Raw genomic sequence first — 17,270 nt, forward strand, 5'->3', positions numbered from 1 at the left:
CTGCAGGCTAAACATGCCCAGCTCTTTAAGCCGCTCCTCTTAGGACTTATTCTCCAGACTCTTGAACATTTTAGTCACCCTCCTCTGGACACACACCTGCTTGTTAACATCTCCCATCAATTGTGGTGCTCAAAATTAGACACAGTACTCCAAGTGTGGTCTGACCAAGGCAAAATCCAGTATTGCAGGACTTCCCTAGATATTCCTAATGTTCAGAAGGAATCTCTTTTTTTGCAATTTGAATCCATTGCTCCATGTCCTACTCTCCACGGTCTCAAAGCTGTCATGTACCCTCTTCTTTTCTCTAAGCTAAACATAAGCTTTAAGCTGCTCTTCGCAGGGCATGGTCTCTAGACCTTTCATCATTTTAGTCGCCCTCTCACTAGACACATTCCAGATTGTTAATATCCCTCTTGAATAGTGGTGCCCAAAACTGGACACAGTATTATTCCAAGTGAGGTTTGACCAAAGCAGAAAAGACTGGGACTTCGACTTCCCTAAATCTAGACCAGCGTTTCTCAACCTAGGGGCCGGGACCCCTGGGGAAGGGTCATGAGGGGGTTTGAGAGGGGTCACCAGAGACCATGAGAAAACATATATTTCTGATGGTCTTAGGAACCCCTTTAGCAGAGAAGGCTGTCCTTCTCTTCCTTTTTGGAAATTGACGGCAAATCCCCCCACCAAAAATCCCTCCTCTGCTGTGATTGGCCAGCCTCTCAGCCAAGTGGAGGGCTGATGAGACTCCAAGTGGGGAGGGGAGAGCAGGTGTGCTCGGCGCATGACTGTGTGGTGAGCATGCGTGGGTGAGGGAGAGTGTGTGAGGCTAGAGAGAGGCTCACACCAGCGAGTTCCTTCAAGGCATGGGGGTTACGTGTGGGAAGTTTGGCCAATTCTATCGTCGATAGAGTTCAGAATGCTCTTTGATTGTAGGTGAACTATAAATCCCAGCAACTACAAATCCCAAGTGTCGATGTCTATTTCCCCCAAACTCCACCAGTGTTCACATTTGGGCATATTGGGGATTTGTGCCAAGTTTGGTCCAGATCCATAACTGTTTGAGTCCACAGTGCTCTCTGGATGTAGGTGAACTATTTATTTATTTATTTATTTATTTCTTGCACTTATTGACCGCCCCTCTCAGCCCAAGGGCGACTCGGGGCGGTGAACAGCAACAAAGAAGACAGTGTACAGTAAGCCAAGACACTACAGACCGGACAAATACAACATAACATAAACTTAAACTAAAAGTAGTTCACTAAAAGTGAACTACAACTCCAAAACTCAAGGTCAATGCCTACCAAACCCTTCCAGTATTTTCTGTTGGTTGTGAGAGTTCTGTGTGCCAAGTTTGGTTCAATTCTATCATTGGTGGAGTTCAGGATGCTCTTTGATTGTAGGTGAACTATAAATCCCAGCAACTACAACTCCCAAATGACAAAATCAATCTCCCCCCAACCCCACCAGTATTCAAATTTGAGCATATTGGGTATTTGTGACAAATTTGGTCCAGTGAATGAAAATACATTCTGCATATCAGATATTTACATGGCAATTCATAAGAGTAGCAAAATTACAGTTATGAAGTAGCTACAAAAGTAATTTTATGGTTGGGGGTCACCACAACATGAGGAACTGTATTAAGGGCAAGGTTGAGAAACACTGATATAGACAATACACTCACATTGATGCAGCACAGAATCACATCACATTAGGTTTTTTAGCATCACACTGCTGCTTCATGTTCAACTTCTGCTCTACTAAGAACTCCTTAAATCTCTTTCATGTTGGAAATTACAACCTTCTTCAAGTCTCCTCTAGTAATTTATTTATTATCCTGTTGCTTACTTATTGTATGTATGTTCTGATATGCAGCTTTCTATACTTGCTCTATGTTTTTTGAGAAGTTGTGGGAGGGGCTGCAGACTAAACGATACATTCTGAGACCAGCACAGCCTTCTTTATACATTGAGACTGCTCAGATCGTAGACTTGAAAACACTTGCCTGCTGTTTATTGTAGAGCAGTAGTTCTCAACCTGGGGTCCCCAGATGTTTTTGGCCTTCAACTTCCAGAAATCCCAACAGCTGGTAAACTGGCTGGGATTTCTGGGAATTGTAGGCCAAAAACATCTGGGGACCCCAGGTTGAAAACCATTGTAGAGGGATGTTCTGACCTATGTTTGAGAAACTAACTCAAACATATCTGTAACTGACTGATAAATTGTGTACCTGTATATGCTGAACATATGAAGGTTGTGAGTAAACCAAATAAGTTATTTTGACCAAAGTCTACTTTATTTTGTCTCTTGAGTGCATAATATAAAACAAGTTGTTTTATGGGAGAGTAGATATATTTTTGGGCACTGAAAAAACACTTCTGGAGTGCATAAAAACTGCTATTTTTATGCACTGGTATATTCTCTTGTTTCCTAACAGATCAGAGATACGGTTATTCAGTCTGACAACTGAAGCCAATTGCCTTGCATAATTACATTTGGTTGTATATCACTTAAGATTATACTCAAATGGGTTTCTGGCTCTTCTCTAAAAGGTTATGATTTATATAAGGTCATGCTTTCCTAAAATTTCATGCATACTGTTGTCAAGTCAAGTATCACCCATCCTATATCTGACCATGATGAATGAAGCCAGTAAAGGTTTTCCCCTGACATTAAGTCCAGTCGTGTCCAACTCTGGGGGTTGGTGCTCATCTCCATTTCTAAGCCGAAGAGCCGGCGTTGTCCGTAGACGCCTCCAAGGTCATGTGGCCGGCATTACTGCATGGAGCGCCGTTAGAGCTTAATCTGTGGCAGCTATATTAACCCATGGGACAGGCAGTCTAAGAAGGGGCAAAGGAAAAAAGTGGATATCAACAAGAAGAATGAGTTGGAGAGAAAGTTTGTCAAAAGACAAAACGAGGGGGTGGACATCTGAGACTGGCAGGAAAAAAGAAGCAAAAAGATGGCAGAGAAATAACTGGAAAGACCCAAGGAAATATCTTCCCATTTTCCTACACTCTTACGCATGCATTCATTTATTTTGAAAACTTCAAATGAATCTTTACATTCAAAAATACCTCCAGTCAAGAAACCCTACTTTGCTGTTATTATGTGCCTTCAAGTCAGTTCTGACGTATGGTGGCCCTATCATGGAGTTTTCTGAGGCTCAGAGTATGTGACTTGGCAGTTTTGTTTTGTTTTTAATTGTATCAGGAATGACTTGAGAAACTGCAAGTCACTTCTGGTGTGAGAGAATCAACCGTCTGCAGAAACGTTGCTCAGGGAGCGCTTGGATGTTTTACCATCATGTGGGATGCTTCTCATGCTCTCATATGGAAAGCTGGAGCTGACAGACAGGAGCTCACCCTGTCTTGTGGATTCAAGCAGCTGACCTTCATAAAGCAAACCCTTGTCAGGACCACCTTCTATCTGGAAAACTATGTCCTCTATGTGAAAAAGCATGCAGATCCAGAATAGGACACCACAGTCAATTACGGAACCACCTCCAGGACTCTGCCCTTGGAGGACATTCATACTTGGATAGGAGTGATTGTCTATGATATGATGGACAACTTTATGTTTGGCAAGACTGAACTGGGAAGCAAACATTTCCCACCCTGCTAGAACGACTGTGGTTCCTTTCTGGTGTGGGTTATTTGATGCTGCACCAGGTGAGAACTGAGCGCAAAGCATTTCCCACACTTCTGGCATTTGTACGGCTTCTCTCCGGTGTGGAGTTTTTGGTGGCCAGCCAATGAGGAATAAGCAGCAAAACTTCTCCCACATTCCTCACATTTGTAGGGTTTCTCTCCTGTGTGGACTCTCTGGTGGATCACAAGCTGCGAGCTGCGAGAAAAACACTTCCCACAGTCCTGGCACTTCCACGGCTTCTCTCCCGTGTGGACTCGGCGGTGCGTCACGAGGGCCGACTTGTGCACAAAGCTGTTTCCACACTCCTCGCACCTGAAGGGTTTCTCTCCCGTGTGCAGCCTTTGGTGCCTCAGCAGCGGTGCACTGAGAGCAAACCGCTTGCCGCATTCATGGCATTCGTAAGGTTTATCCCCTGTGTGGGTTCTCTGGTGATACACAAGGAGAGAATTCAAAATGAAACATTTCCCACATTCCTGGCATTCGTAGGGTTTCTCGCCTGTGTGAAGAGAAGAGTGGTGCATGAGGATGGATTTCCGTGCAAATTTTTTCCCACATTCCTGGCATTCGTAGGGTTTCTCTCCAGTGTGGACTCTCTCATGCCTCACAAGTTCGGCCTTGGAAGCAAAATCTTTCCCACATTCCTGGCATTTGAACGGTTTCTCTCCCGTATGGAGCCTCTGGTGTGTCACAAGGTACGCCTTGTAACCAAAACCTTTCCCACATTCCTGGCACTTGTACGGTTTCTCTCCCGTGTGGGTTCTCTGGTGAGTTGCAAGATTGGAGCTATAAACAAAACGTTTCCCACACTCCTTGCACAGGTACGGTTTCTCCCCACTGTGGCCTCTCAAGTGCCTCACAAGTTCTGTCTTGGAAGCAAAACATTTTGTACACTCCTTGCACGCGTACGGCTTCTCTCCTGTGTGGACTCTCCGGTGCCTCACGAGATCAGACCCAGAAATGAAACCTTTGCCGCACTCTTGGCATTTGTACGGTTTCTCTCCGGTGTGGACTCTTTGGTGTATCAGGAGGTCAGCCTTGGAAACAAACCATTTCTCACAGTCCTGGCATTTGTACGGTTTCTCTCCTGCATGGATTCGCTGGTGTATCACAAGGTAGGACTTGGAAGAAAACCACTTCTCACATGTGTCACACTTGTACGGTTTCTCTCCTGTGTGGACTCGCTGATGGCTCGCAAGGTCTCCCTTGGAAGCAAAGCATTTCTCACAGTTCTGGCATGGAAAGGGTTTCTCCCCTGTGTGGACTCTCTCGTGTCTGATAAGATAAGCTTTACGAGCAAAACATTTCCCGCATGTCTGACACTTCAATGGCTCTTTTCCACTCGGTAATCTCACATCTCTTGCAAGGTCCGAACTGCCAACAAAATATTTCCCAGAGTTTTCACATTCAGATCGTTTTTTCTCATTGTGGACACTGCTGCGAACCAAAAGAGCCATCTTTTGGGCAAGATGTTTCCCCAAAATGATGGGGTCGTAAGTATTCCCTCTGCTATGACATTCTTCCTCCAGGTGGGTTCGCCAGTGTCTTGCAAGATCCAATCGGTGTTTGAAACACTCCTCACACTTGGGACAGAGGTATGTTTGGCTGCAGGTATCTGCAAGACATGAAATAGATATGGGAGGAAGGGAGGAAAGAGTGTTACATTATGCAAGAGTGTATAAGTTTAGACATTTTACTCAAAAATTGGCCACCAAAACCTGGACAGATTTATCCATCGGGGTTTTTTCCATGTCAGGAGTGACTTGCAGTCGCCTCTGGTGTGAGAGAACTGGCCATCTGCAAGGACGTGCCTAGGGGACGCTGCCCGGATGTTTTGATGTTTGACCATCCTTGTGGGAGGCTTCTCTCATCTCCCCGCATGGGTCCCCAAGTGTTTTGGCCTACAGCCAGTTTACCAGCTGTTAGGATTTCTGGGAGTTGAAGGTCAAAACATCTGGGATCCACAGGTTGAGAACCACTGATAAGTATTTCATCTTCACTATTGGCAAGAAAAGGAACCATCCCCTTCTCTGAGTGGTGGAAGGGGTGAACATAGACCACTCCAAGAGAACCTAAATGAAACCAGTATTTTTCTTTTAAAAAGCTCTAAAATCAACAGTAAATAAAGGACAATACTCAAAAATGGGAATTCCAGACAAGAAACAATCAGGACCAGATAATGACCTCCCTACAAAGGATTCCCCCAGGCAGTAAGCAGTCAGACCTTGAAGTTGCAAAACCATTAAATGCTAATCAAGGTGGCCAATTGCAACATTCATACCTTTTGTTCATAAACTCCTTGATTGAATTGCTGGCATTTTCTAGCATTTTCCTTGTGGGTGCTTAAATACCTCCCAGCTTTGAAAGCGGTACCTATGTATCTACTCACAACTGTTGGTTTCGATTTGCTAGGTTGGCAGGAGATGGGCTGAAGGCCAGGAGCTCACCCTGACCCAGGCTTATAACTGCCAACCTTCCAATTAGGAAGACTTACTAAAGCTGGCGGTTAACCTGCTGTGCAAAAGCACAGATATATAGTGATTCTTCAATTTTTCTCCTCTATTGATTTTTTCCTGGTTCTTATTGTATACATAATATACAATATTGCATGTTAAGATTTCACAGATGCACTACTACAGGAAGGCATATGAAAAGACCAGAGTAAGGAGAGTGTGTTTAGGCATTGCCAGGTGGATTTTACATCGGGATAGTGTTAATCTGTCTTACCCAATAAATGGCCTGATCCGATTTCGAAATTTTCCACTTCACCCGAGTCCTGGGCATCGGGCACCCACAGCTCTCTCTTCTGCTCCATCTGGGAAATGAGCTCTGGCTTTGGGACTGGAATTCAAAGGGAAGAAAAAATACAACACTAAGACAGAATTGGGACTAATCAAGAAAGCTGCACAGTACATGGGAAGAATATCATAGAAAATTGCCTTGCCATCATTCCAGTTGCCACAAAGCAGATGGCAAGACTATTCATCTTGGACCCAAAATACATCATTTTATTTATTTATTTATTTATTTATTTAAGTAGACATACATTTGCAAGTGTTTGTTGCATATAGTGCAATACTTTCTATCTATTAATGCAAAGATACAGAATGGGGGACGCCTGGCTCGAGAGCAGTACGTGTGAAAAAGGTCTTGGAGTCCTCGTGGACAACAAGTTAAACATGAGCCAACAATGTGATGTGGCGGCAAAAAAAGCCAATGGGATTTTGGTCTGCATCAATAGGAGCATAGTGTCTAGGTCCAGGGAAGTAATGCTACCCCTCTATTCTGCTTTGGTTAGACCATACCTGGAATATTGTGCCCAATTCTGGGCACCACAATTCAAGAGAGATATTGACAAGCTGGAATGTGTCCAGAGGAGGGCGACTAAAATGATCAAGGGTCTGGAGAACAAGCCCTATGAGGAGCGGCTTAAGGAGCTGGGCATGTTTAGCCTGAAGAAGAGAAGGCTGAGAGGAGATATGATAGCCATGTATAAATATTTGAGAGGAAGCCACAGGGAGGAGGGAGCAAGCTTGTTTTCTGCTTCCTTGGAGACTAGGACACGGAACAATGGCTTCAAACTACAAGAGAGGAGATTCCATCTGAACACGAGGAAGAACTTCCTAACTGTGAGAGCCGTTCAGCAGTGGAACTCTCTGCCCCGGAGTGTGGTGGAGGCTCCTTCTTTGGAAGCTTTTAAGCAGAGGCTGGATGGCCATCTGTCAGGGGTGATTTGAATGCAATATTCCTGCTTCTTGGCAGGGGGTTGGACTGGATGGCCCATGAGGTCTCTTCCAACTCTTTGATTCTATGATTCTATGTTTCATAATCCATCCGATCACTCAGGAGAAGATCTAACACACCGTGTAGATAAGACAGCAAGGGGTTTTTACACTAGATCTCAGGCAACAAAATGTCTGTGGGTGATTCTTACTCCAGCTGAGCCTGTAGATAATGGCAGATGTATGCAAGAATGGAACAAACACCTTCCTTATTTACTTACTTACCAAGAGAGGATATGTTCTCATAGTTCTCCATCATCACCTCCCTGTATAAAGCCATTTGTTTTGGATCCAGAAGGTTCCACTCCTCCTTAGTGAAATATACAGCCACATCCTCAAAGGTCACTGGTTCCTGAAAGCAATAAGCAGCCCACACTTGTGTGACACATCATGTCTTAGCAAAGATCATACCAAACATGCCCCACTGGTTTTTCCTCAGCTCCAAATGTATGGGAGCATAGACTATAGATCCAAGTAAGGTGGCCTTTTGCAGCTGACAGGTGGTGATTTTGTCAGCGCCAATTGTTTTTAAGTGCAGGCCAAGGTCTTTATGCACTGCACCCAGCATACCCATAACAACTAGGACCACCTTGACTGTCTTGTGCAGTTCAATCTTTACATCCTCATATTGTGTAAGCTTTTCCAGTTGCTTTTGGTCTGCACACATGGGACTGATAAAATATTGAATTTGTGGTGTATGGCACAACACCAAAAATATATTTTAAATAGCTGCAATGTTAAAAAATAGTTTTTTTCTCATTACAGGTACTTCTTCTATATAAATAAAAATATAATGCTCGTTTGTGGGATTAACATAACTCAAAAACCACTGAACAAATTGACACTAAATTTGGATACAACACACCTATCAGGCCAACGAGTGACCATCACTCATAAAAGCACTGAAAAAGACAGAGGAATAGATTTAAAAAGCCAAAAAATAAAAATACCTTACAACGCATTCACAAAACCGCACACACGTATATCTATATAGCAAACACACATATATACACAAAAATATACACACAAAAACACATATACACAGACTGGGCCACAGCAACGCATGGCAGGGGACAGCTAGTATTAAATAGACAGCGAAAGACCCTGTGATGTTTCTCAACATATATCTAATATATTAGGGTTAACTGGGGCAATATATTTGGTTCTTAACTAAGCATAATAAAGGTAAATTCGACTCCAACTCCGGGGGTTGGTGCTCATCTCCATTTCTAAGCCAAAGAGCCGGCATTGTCTGTAGACGCCTCCAAGGTCTGTAGACGCCTCCGAGAACAGCTTTTCTCCTGAAGACTAGAAAGCACAAGACCCTCTCGAGAGGCACGCAGCACCTGCAGAAGACATCGATGTAGCACTTCTTCAATGTGTGGAAATTGTTATCCTCCTTTTGGTTCTTGGTTCACTACAGGATGAATATCCTTTATGTGAAATGCTTGGGACCGGAAGTGTTTTAGATTTTAGGATTCCTGTATTTGCATATATACACTCAGTCCCCAAGTTGCAGACTCCCTTGTTGGGATGTGTTAACTGGCCCTGATTGTTTCCTATCAGGAATTCCCCCTTTTTTTAAGTGTTGCTCTTTATTTACTGTGATGATTTTAGAGATTTTTTAATATTGGTAACCAGATTTTGTTTCGACATAGGATTCCCCCAGGCAGGAAGCAGACAAGTTTTGAAGCTGCCAGACTATTTAATGCTAATCTAGGTGGCCAATTGCAACATTCACACTTGCTTCAAGCAGAGTTCTTTCTTCCACCCTGGATATTTCACAGATATATAAAACTAATTTTCCTAGTTTCCAGCAGACCCCACAAACTCTGAGGATGCCTGCCATAAGTGTGAGCAAAATGTCAAGAGAGATTGCTTCTGAAACATGGCCATAGAGGCTGGAAAACTCACAACAACCCAGAAAATAATATAGTAGCTTGGTTAAAAATAGTATAGGCCCAAGTAAAACAATATTTTGGTTACTAAAACTATGCACTAAAAATATGAAATTAGCAATATTTCAGTTGGTCTTATTGGTTTGTTTCTAGTTGTTTATCTTTTGTTGCTGAGCAGGTTGTGTCTTTGGACTGTAATAAAGTTTTGATTGATTGAATATTTAAAACATAAGCTATTTTTAATGTCTTAGCTTTTGTGTAGCATTCTGTTGTAATTTTCTCCTGGAAACCAATATTTTCAAACCCAGACTGCCACTGGATTCAAGTCTGAATAGGACATTAATATTTGTTCCATATACACGTTGCCAGAAAGTAATCTTGTATATTACTTTTATTAATGTTATTCATGAAACCAAGGTTGTGTATTCTGAACTATCAGAACACCAAGGTGTCATTCTCTCAGATGCCAATGTGGAGAAGCCAGTATTGGGCTGCGGTGGTGTAACGGGTTAAAACATTGAGCTGCTGAACTTGCTGATCAGAAGGCTGGTAGTTCGAATCCGCAGGACAGGAAGAGCACCCACTGTTAGCCCTAGCTCCTGCCAACCTAGCAGTTCAAAAACATGTAAATGTGCGTAAATAGGTACCACCTCGGCGAGAAGGTAAACGGCACTCCATGCAGTCATGCTGGCCACATGACCAGGAGGTGTCTACGAACAACACTGGCTCTTCGGCTTGGAATTGGACATGAGCACCACCCCCCAGAGCCAGAAATGAAGGGGAAGCCTTTGCCTTTGTCTGTGTATTTGTATTTCAGTGTTTCAAGGAACTGAATGTTTGCCTCTGTCTGTATATACTGGAATCTGGCCTGAGTCCCTTCGGGGAGACAGAGCGGAATACAAATGAAGTGTTGTTGTTGTTTTCGGATAAGAGAGGCTCAACCTGTACCTCCCTTCCCAGAAGAAAACTTTTTGAAATGCCAGAAAACCTCCTACCTGAGCTGTTTCTGCATCAGCCCTTTTCTCTCCCTTTCTTTTCATCCTTTTGGATTTGAGAGGAAGACTCCACGGTGCATCCTGCAAAGTGGAGAAGAGATAAAGAAAGAAAAAGATTTCAAAGAGGAACCATTTCTCTATTGAAAATACCGACTGACTTGGAGTAAGAGACCCATGGCAGAAACCCAAGACTGAAGCACCAGTGAGCAATACAGATGCCTCATTCTGTCCAAAATGCATGTTGCTCATAGACTCATAGAAACATAGATTTGGAAGAGACCTCATGGGCCATCCAGTCCAACCCCCTGCCAAGAAGCAGGAAAATTGCATTCAAAGCACCCCTGACAGATGGCCATCCAGCCTCTGTTTAAAAGCTTCCAAAGAAGGAGCCTCCACCACACTCCGGGGCAGAGAGTTCCACTGCTGAACGGCTCTCACAGTCAGGAAGTTCTTCCTCATGTTCAGATGGAATCTCCTCTCTTGTAGTTTGAAGCCATTGCTCCGCGTCCTAGTCTCCAGGGAAGCAGAAAACAAGTTTGCTCCCTCCTCCCTATGACTTCCTCTCATATACTTATACATGGCTATCATGTCTCCTCTCGGCCTTCTCTTCTGAAGGCTAAACGTGCCCAGCTCTTTAAGCTGCTCCTCATAGGGCTTGGTCTCCAGACTCTTATCTTGCATTTGTCACTGTTGAACTTCATTTCATTAGTTTTGGCCAATCATCTCTCTAATCTGTTAAGATCGTTTTGAATTCTGCTCCTGTCCTCTGGAGCATTGGCTCCCCCCAAGCACATACAAATATACATACACACTTCCATATGCACAATATACATACATACATACAAAAACACAAATATACACACATATACACACACATATATATGCAAACTCACATATGTTACTTACTTCCTTAGGCGATCCCTCATAGTCTGAGGATGATGGTCCTCCAAGTTCGGTGTTCTGGAGGTGGGTCCGTAGGTGACTGTGGAGCCCTATTCTTGATCTGCATCTTCTCCCACAGTGAGGGCATTGGTTTCCAGGTGGAAGGTGGTCCCGGTCGGGGTTGGCTTGACACGCCTTCCTCTTAGCACGTTTCTCTCATTTGCCCTCCATTTGTGCCTCTTCAAATTCTACAGCAATACTAGTCACAGCTGACCTCCAGCTGGAGCGCTCAAGGGCCAGGGCTTCCCAGTTCTTAGTGTCTATGCCAGAGTTTTTGAGGTTGGCTTTGAGCCCATCTTTAAATCTCTTTTCCTGTCCTCCAACATTCTGTTTTCTGTTCTTGAGTTCGGAGTAGAGCAACTGCTTTGGGAGACGGTGGTTGGGCATCCGGACAACGTGGCCGGTCCAGCAGAGTTGATGGCGCAGGACCATCGCTTCAGTGCTGGTGGTCTTTGCTTCTTCCCGCACGCTGACATTTGTCCGCTTGTCTTCCTATGAGATTTGCAGGATATTTCTGAGGCAGCGCTGATGGAATCGTTCCAGGAGTTGCATGTGATGTCTGTAGACAGTCCATGTTTCGCAGGCGTATAGCAGGGTTGGGAGGACAATAGCTTTATAAACAAGCACCTTGGTATCTCTATGGATGTCCGGGTCCTCAAACACTCTGTGCTTCATTCAGAAAAATGCTGCACTCGCAGAGCACAGGCAGTCACACATATACACAAATATATACACACACATATACACAAATATACACACACACAAAAAACATATACACAGACTGGGCCACAGCAATGCGTGGCAGGGGACAAAACACAGATGCTAGAACAAAACATCAAAACAAAACAATACAAAAACAACCCCATTTCAAACAAAACCCCTGTTTTTAAAATATTATGTCCATGCTAATAGTTCTGTTCTACTACAGCTTTGCTACTAGTTGCATCCATTTCTGCTAAATGTAGGTCATATCAACCTATTTAAAATCAATACATACTCACAATATAATGTCAACACCTGGCTGCTCCTGACACCTTTTCTGCCTCTCCAGGGTCCTCTGTTCTCTGGCTGTCTCTTGGGAAGGAAGGAAAGAAGGAACCCTTTTCTTGCTGCATCCTTTCTCCTGCATTCCTTCCTAATGGCCTTGACTTCCGCTTCCGGTCACGTATTTGAAGCCAAAATAGTTCTGGCAAGGAAAGCTTGTAGCCTGCCACCTAGAGGGGGTTTGGTGCATTTCTTCCTCCAGGCTCAATTGGGAGAGGAAAAATGGGAGGAACCAACCTTTAAAAGTAAAGGTTTTCCCCTGACATTCAGACAAGTCATGTCCAACTCTGGGAGTTGGTGCTCATCTCAATTTCTAAACCGAAGAGCCGGCGCTGTCCGTTGACACCTCCAAGGTTTTCGAACTGCTAGGTTGACGGAAGCTGGGGCTAACAGCGGGAGCTCACACCACTCCCTGGATTCGAACCTGCGACCTTTTGATCAGCAAATTCAGCAGCTTAACCGTTTAACCCATTGCGGCACTGGGGGCTCCATCTCAGGTCTAATGTGTTCTAAAGGTCATTTATTTTTATTTTTTTGGGCATTTTTCTTGTATCCCATCATTGTACTTCCTTCTCTGATCTTCTGAAGATCACCTGGGAAGGAATCCTACTGGAGAATTGCAGCGCACCCAAATACCTGGGAGTCACTCTGGACCGTGCTCTGACCTACAAGAAGCACTGCCTGAACATCAACCAAAAAGTGGGTGCCAGAAACAATATCATACGAAAGCTGACTGAACAACCTGGGGATCACAACCAGATACAGTGAAGACATCTGCCCTTGCGCTGTGCTACTCTGCTGCTGAGTATGCATGCCCAGTGTGGAACACATCTCACCACACTAAAACAGTGAATGTGGCTCTTAATGAGACATGCCGCATTATCACGAGGTGTCTGCGCCCTACACCACTGGAGAAATTACACTGCTTAGCCGGTATTGCACCACCTGACATCCGCCGGGAAGTAGCAGCCAATAGCGAAAGGACCAAGGCAGAGACATCTCCAGCTCATCCCATTTGGATATCAGCCAGCACGTTAACGACTTAAATCTAGAAATAGTTTTCTAAGATCTACAGAGACACTCGCTGGAACACCTCAGCAAGCGAGAGTCCAAAAGTGGCAGGCTCAAACCCAGCACCTCAACCAATGGCTGATACCAAATGAGAGACTCCCTCCTGGGCACACAGAGGACTGGGCGACTTGGAAGGCACTGAACAGACTGCGCTCTGGCACCACAAGATGCAGAGCCAACCTCAAGAAATGGGGCCACAAAGTGGAATTGACATGCGAGTATGGAGAAGAGCAAACCACTGACCACCTGCTGCAATGCACCCTGAGCCCTGCCACATGTACCATGGAGGACCTTCTTGCAGCAACACCGGAAGCACTCCAAGTGGCCAGATACTGGTCAAAGGACATTTAACCAACTACCAAACTCACAAGTTTTGTATTTGTCTGTTTGTTTGCTTTGTTCTGTTAGAAATGTATATAATGGACTGGTTGCTCTGACACGACAAATAAATAAAAACCTCTTTCTCTGCCTCTCAGATCTCGTTCCTGAGGACTGCAGTGAAGCGGCGCAGCACACATGTGTGAGATCTGAGAGGCAGAGAAGGAGGTACGGTGATAGGAAAATTACCATATTGAAATCAAATCATGTTTTTAACATTTTTATTTGGTTTGCATTGGAAGAGGGGAAGTCTTATATGGTGAGTATATCCAAACTCTATATTTTAACTGGAAAAGCCCAGTCATCTTATGCACTGGAAAATACGGTATTATGACAATTATGCAGTATAATAATAATTATAAAATCAATAAAAGCAATTGTAACTCCATCACTGGTTTTGCCATCTTTTTGGCACCCACAGACCCCCATGACTTTTGTTGTTTCTTCCTTTTTCCTTCACACCTGATCGCTGCTGACTTGGGTTTTAAAACTGTGCTTTTGGAGAGGTTGAGGTGACAGTGCTTTAAAGAGGATTATAAATGCATGGGAGGAGCGGACAGAGGGGTAAAGCCTGTGTTGGACGAGGTTACGCTCACCCTGAAGATGCAGGTTTGCAGCTTGGGTGTGATCTTGGATTCATCGCCGAGCCTGGAACCCCAGATTTTGGCGGTGACCAGAGGAGCATTTGCAGTTAAAACTTGTGCACCAGCTGCTCCCATACCTTGGGATGGGAGACCATAGTTAATAATGGGTGTTGCAGGGTTGGAGGACAGGAAAAGAGATTTAAATATGTGCTCAAAGCCAACCTTAAAAACTGTGACATAGACAAAGAAAATTGGGAAGCCCTGGCCCTTGAGTGCTCTAGCTGGAGGTCAGCTGTGACCAGCAGTGCTGTAGAATTTGAAGACGCACAAATGGAGGGCAAGAGAGAAACATGCCAAGAGGAAGGCGCATCAAGAAAACCCCAACCGGGACCGCCTTCTATCTGGAAACCGATGCCCTCACTGTAGGAGAATATGCAGGTCAAGAATAGGGCTCCACAGTCACCTACGTACTCATCGCCAGTACACCGATCTTGTAGGACAATCTTATTCGGTCAATGAAGGATTGCCTAATCATAGAATCAAAGAGTTGGAAGAGACCTCATGGGCCATCCAGTCCATCCCCCTGCCAAGAAGTAGGAATATTGCATTCAAATCACCCCTGACAGATGGCCATCCAGTCCCTGTTTAAAAGCTTCCAAAGAAGGAGCCTCCACCACACTCCGGGGCAGAGAGTTCCACTGCTGAATGGCTCACAGTCAGGAAGTTCTTCCTCATGTTCAGGTGGAATCTCCTCTCTTGTAGTTTGAAGCCGTTGTTCCACGTCCTAGTCTCTAAGGAAGCAGAAAACAAGCTTGCTCCCTCCTCCCTGTGGCTTCCTCTCACATATTTATACATGGCTATCATATCTCCTCTCAGCCTTTTCTTCTTCAGGCTAAACATGCCCAGCTCCTTAAGCCGCTCCTCATAGGGCTTGTTCTCCAGACCCTTGATCATTTTAGTCGCCCTCCTAAGTAGGTAAGCAGGGTATATTTCAGAGGAAGGCACTGCCAAAACTATCTCTGAGGATGCTTTCCCAAAGGAAATCTTAAATGAACGAAAGTTCTACATAAGCCCTTTTACTGTGAACCAAAAACATCAGGTTGCTGCAAGCATCAGGTTTTCCCCAAAAGGAAAAGAAAGGAAGCCATTCACATTACAAATATTTGGATGCTCAATACTCCTGGGGGAAGGAAAGGGCAAAAGTACTCTATTACAATGGCATAATTTAATAATAATAATAATAATAATAATAATAATAATAATAATAATGTCCTTTATTTATATTCCGCTCTATTTCCCGGAGGGGACTCAGGGCGGATTCCAGAACACATATACGGCAAACATTCAATGCCGTTACACAATCAACAAGGACTGACAACATATAAACAGAGGTAAAGGCTTTCCCCATCTTTTTCCATTTCCAGCATCTGGAGGCTGCGCTCGACTCCAGCCACAGGGGGTGCTGTTGCTCTGTCTTCCATACTGAGTTTTTTGTCATCCGCTGACGTCCTCCCGATCGAATCACTGGCATGTCCTTATGGGCGCCTTTTTATTACCTTTCTGCTTAAAGCGGTACCTATTTATCTACTCACATTTTGCATTTTTTTTATTTTTAGTATAATCTTTATTAAATTTCCAATAAAACAATACAAAGCTTACTATGAGAAAAAATTATAATGTGAAGATAACTAAAAAAGAAACATCTAGAATAAAAAAAGGAAAAAGAAACAGGAAAAGAAAAGGGGGAGGGAGAGGAAAGAAAAAATAAAATGCACACACACGCACTTCAATGACTTCCTTCTAGTCCTTTGCGGCCATTATCTTGCTTATTCAATTAAAATCAATTAAGGAATGGAAACTATTTTCTGGAAGGTAAGAGAGGGAAGAGATAAAACAAGATAACGCAGAGAGATATTCAATTATATTCTTTAGTCCACTCTTCTCCTTCCTTAATTTCTTTATCTTCTTCATGTACTTCTTTTACTGATTCTTTTCATATTCCTCTGCCAGGGACCAATTTGTCTGTCTAATCGGATTGGCCGAGTTTTTCCTTAATAAAAAGGTCAATTTCTCCATGTCTTTGATCTCCCTTACTTTAGTTATCCATTGATCTGTCTGTGGTATTTCTTTCTGTTTCCAATATTTTGCATAACTGATCCTGGCGGCAGTCATCAGGTAGGTTAATTTATTAATTAATTTATTTATTGTGTCAGGAGCAGACCAAACAGTTACACTGCATTTTTTAACAAACAAACAAACAAAACTCAAAGTTTGCAAGCTTGGTAGTTGATTAAATGTCCTTTGACCAGTAGCTGACCACTTGGGAGTGCCTCTGGTGTTGCCGCAAGGAGGTCCTCCATTGTGCATGTGGCAGGCCTCAGGTTGCATTACAGCAGGTGGTCTGTGGTTTGCTCTTCTCCACACTCGCATGTCATGGATTCCACTTTGTGGCCCCATTTCTTAAGATTGGCTCTGCATCTCGTGGTGCCAGAGCGCAGTCTGTTCAGTGCCTTCCAAGTCGCCCAGTTTTCTGTGTGCCCAGGGGGGAGTCTCTCATTTGGTGTCAGCCATTGATTGAGGTTCTGGGTTTGAGCCTGCCACTTTTGGACTCTCGCTTGCTATTTCTTGATTTAAGTCATTGATGTGCTGGCTGATATCCAAACAGAGGATGAGCTGGAGATGTCACTGCCTTGGTCCTTTCACTATTGGCTGCTACTTCCCGGCGGATGTCAGGTGGTGCAATACCGGCTAGACAGTGTAATTTCTCCAGTGGTGTAGGGTGCAGACACCCCGTGATAATGCGGCCTGTCTCATTAAGAGCCACATCTACTGTTTTAGTGTGGTGAGATGTGTTCCACACTGGGCATACATACTCAGCAGCAGAGTAGCATAGCGCAAGGGCAGATGTCTCCACTGTGTCTGGTTGTGATC

The 17,270-nt window shown here is 44.1% G+C and overlaps 1 protein-coding gene across 1 annotated transcript in view; it reads right to left on the reverse strand.

Annotated features, from left to right (window-relative positions):
• LOC132765952 (zinc finger protein 850-like) overlaps nt 1-12,430 on the reverse strand; it is a 28,970-nt gene extending 16,540 nt beyond the window's left edge. The window contains exons 1-6 of the mRNA XM_067464743.1: nt 12,264-12,430; nt 10,321-10,401; nt 7,653-7,779; nt 6,373-6,486; nt 3,619-5,260; nt 3,493-3,532 (exon numbers count right to left, since the gene is read on the reverse strand). Coding sequence (XP_067320844.1) covers nt 3,493-3,532; nt 3,619-5,260; nt 6,373-6,486; nt 7,653-7,779; nt 10,321-10,365 — 1,968 coding nt within the window. The 5' untranslated portion in view covers nt 10,366-10,401; nt 12,264-12,430. The remainder of the gene's footprint in view (nt 1-3,492; nt 3,533-3,618; nt 5,261-6,372; nt 6,487-7,652; nt 7,780-10,320; nt 10,402-12,263) is intronic.
• Nucleotides 12,431-17,270: the final 4,840 nt, after the last annotated feature.

This window comes from Anolis sagrei, chromosome 2, assembly GCF_037176765.1.
Source record: "Anolis sagrei isolate rAnoSag1 chromosome 2, rAnoSag1.mat, whole genome shotgun sequence".
In the NCBI taxonomy this organism is placed as follows: domain Eukaryota; kingdom Metazoa; phylum Chordata; class Lepidosauria; order Squamata; family Dactyloidae; genus Anolis; species Anolis sagrei.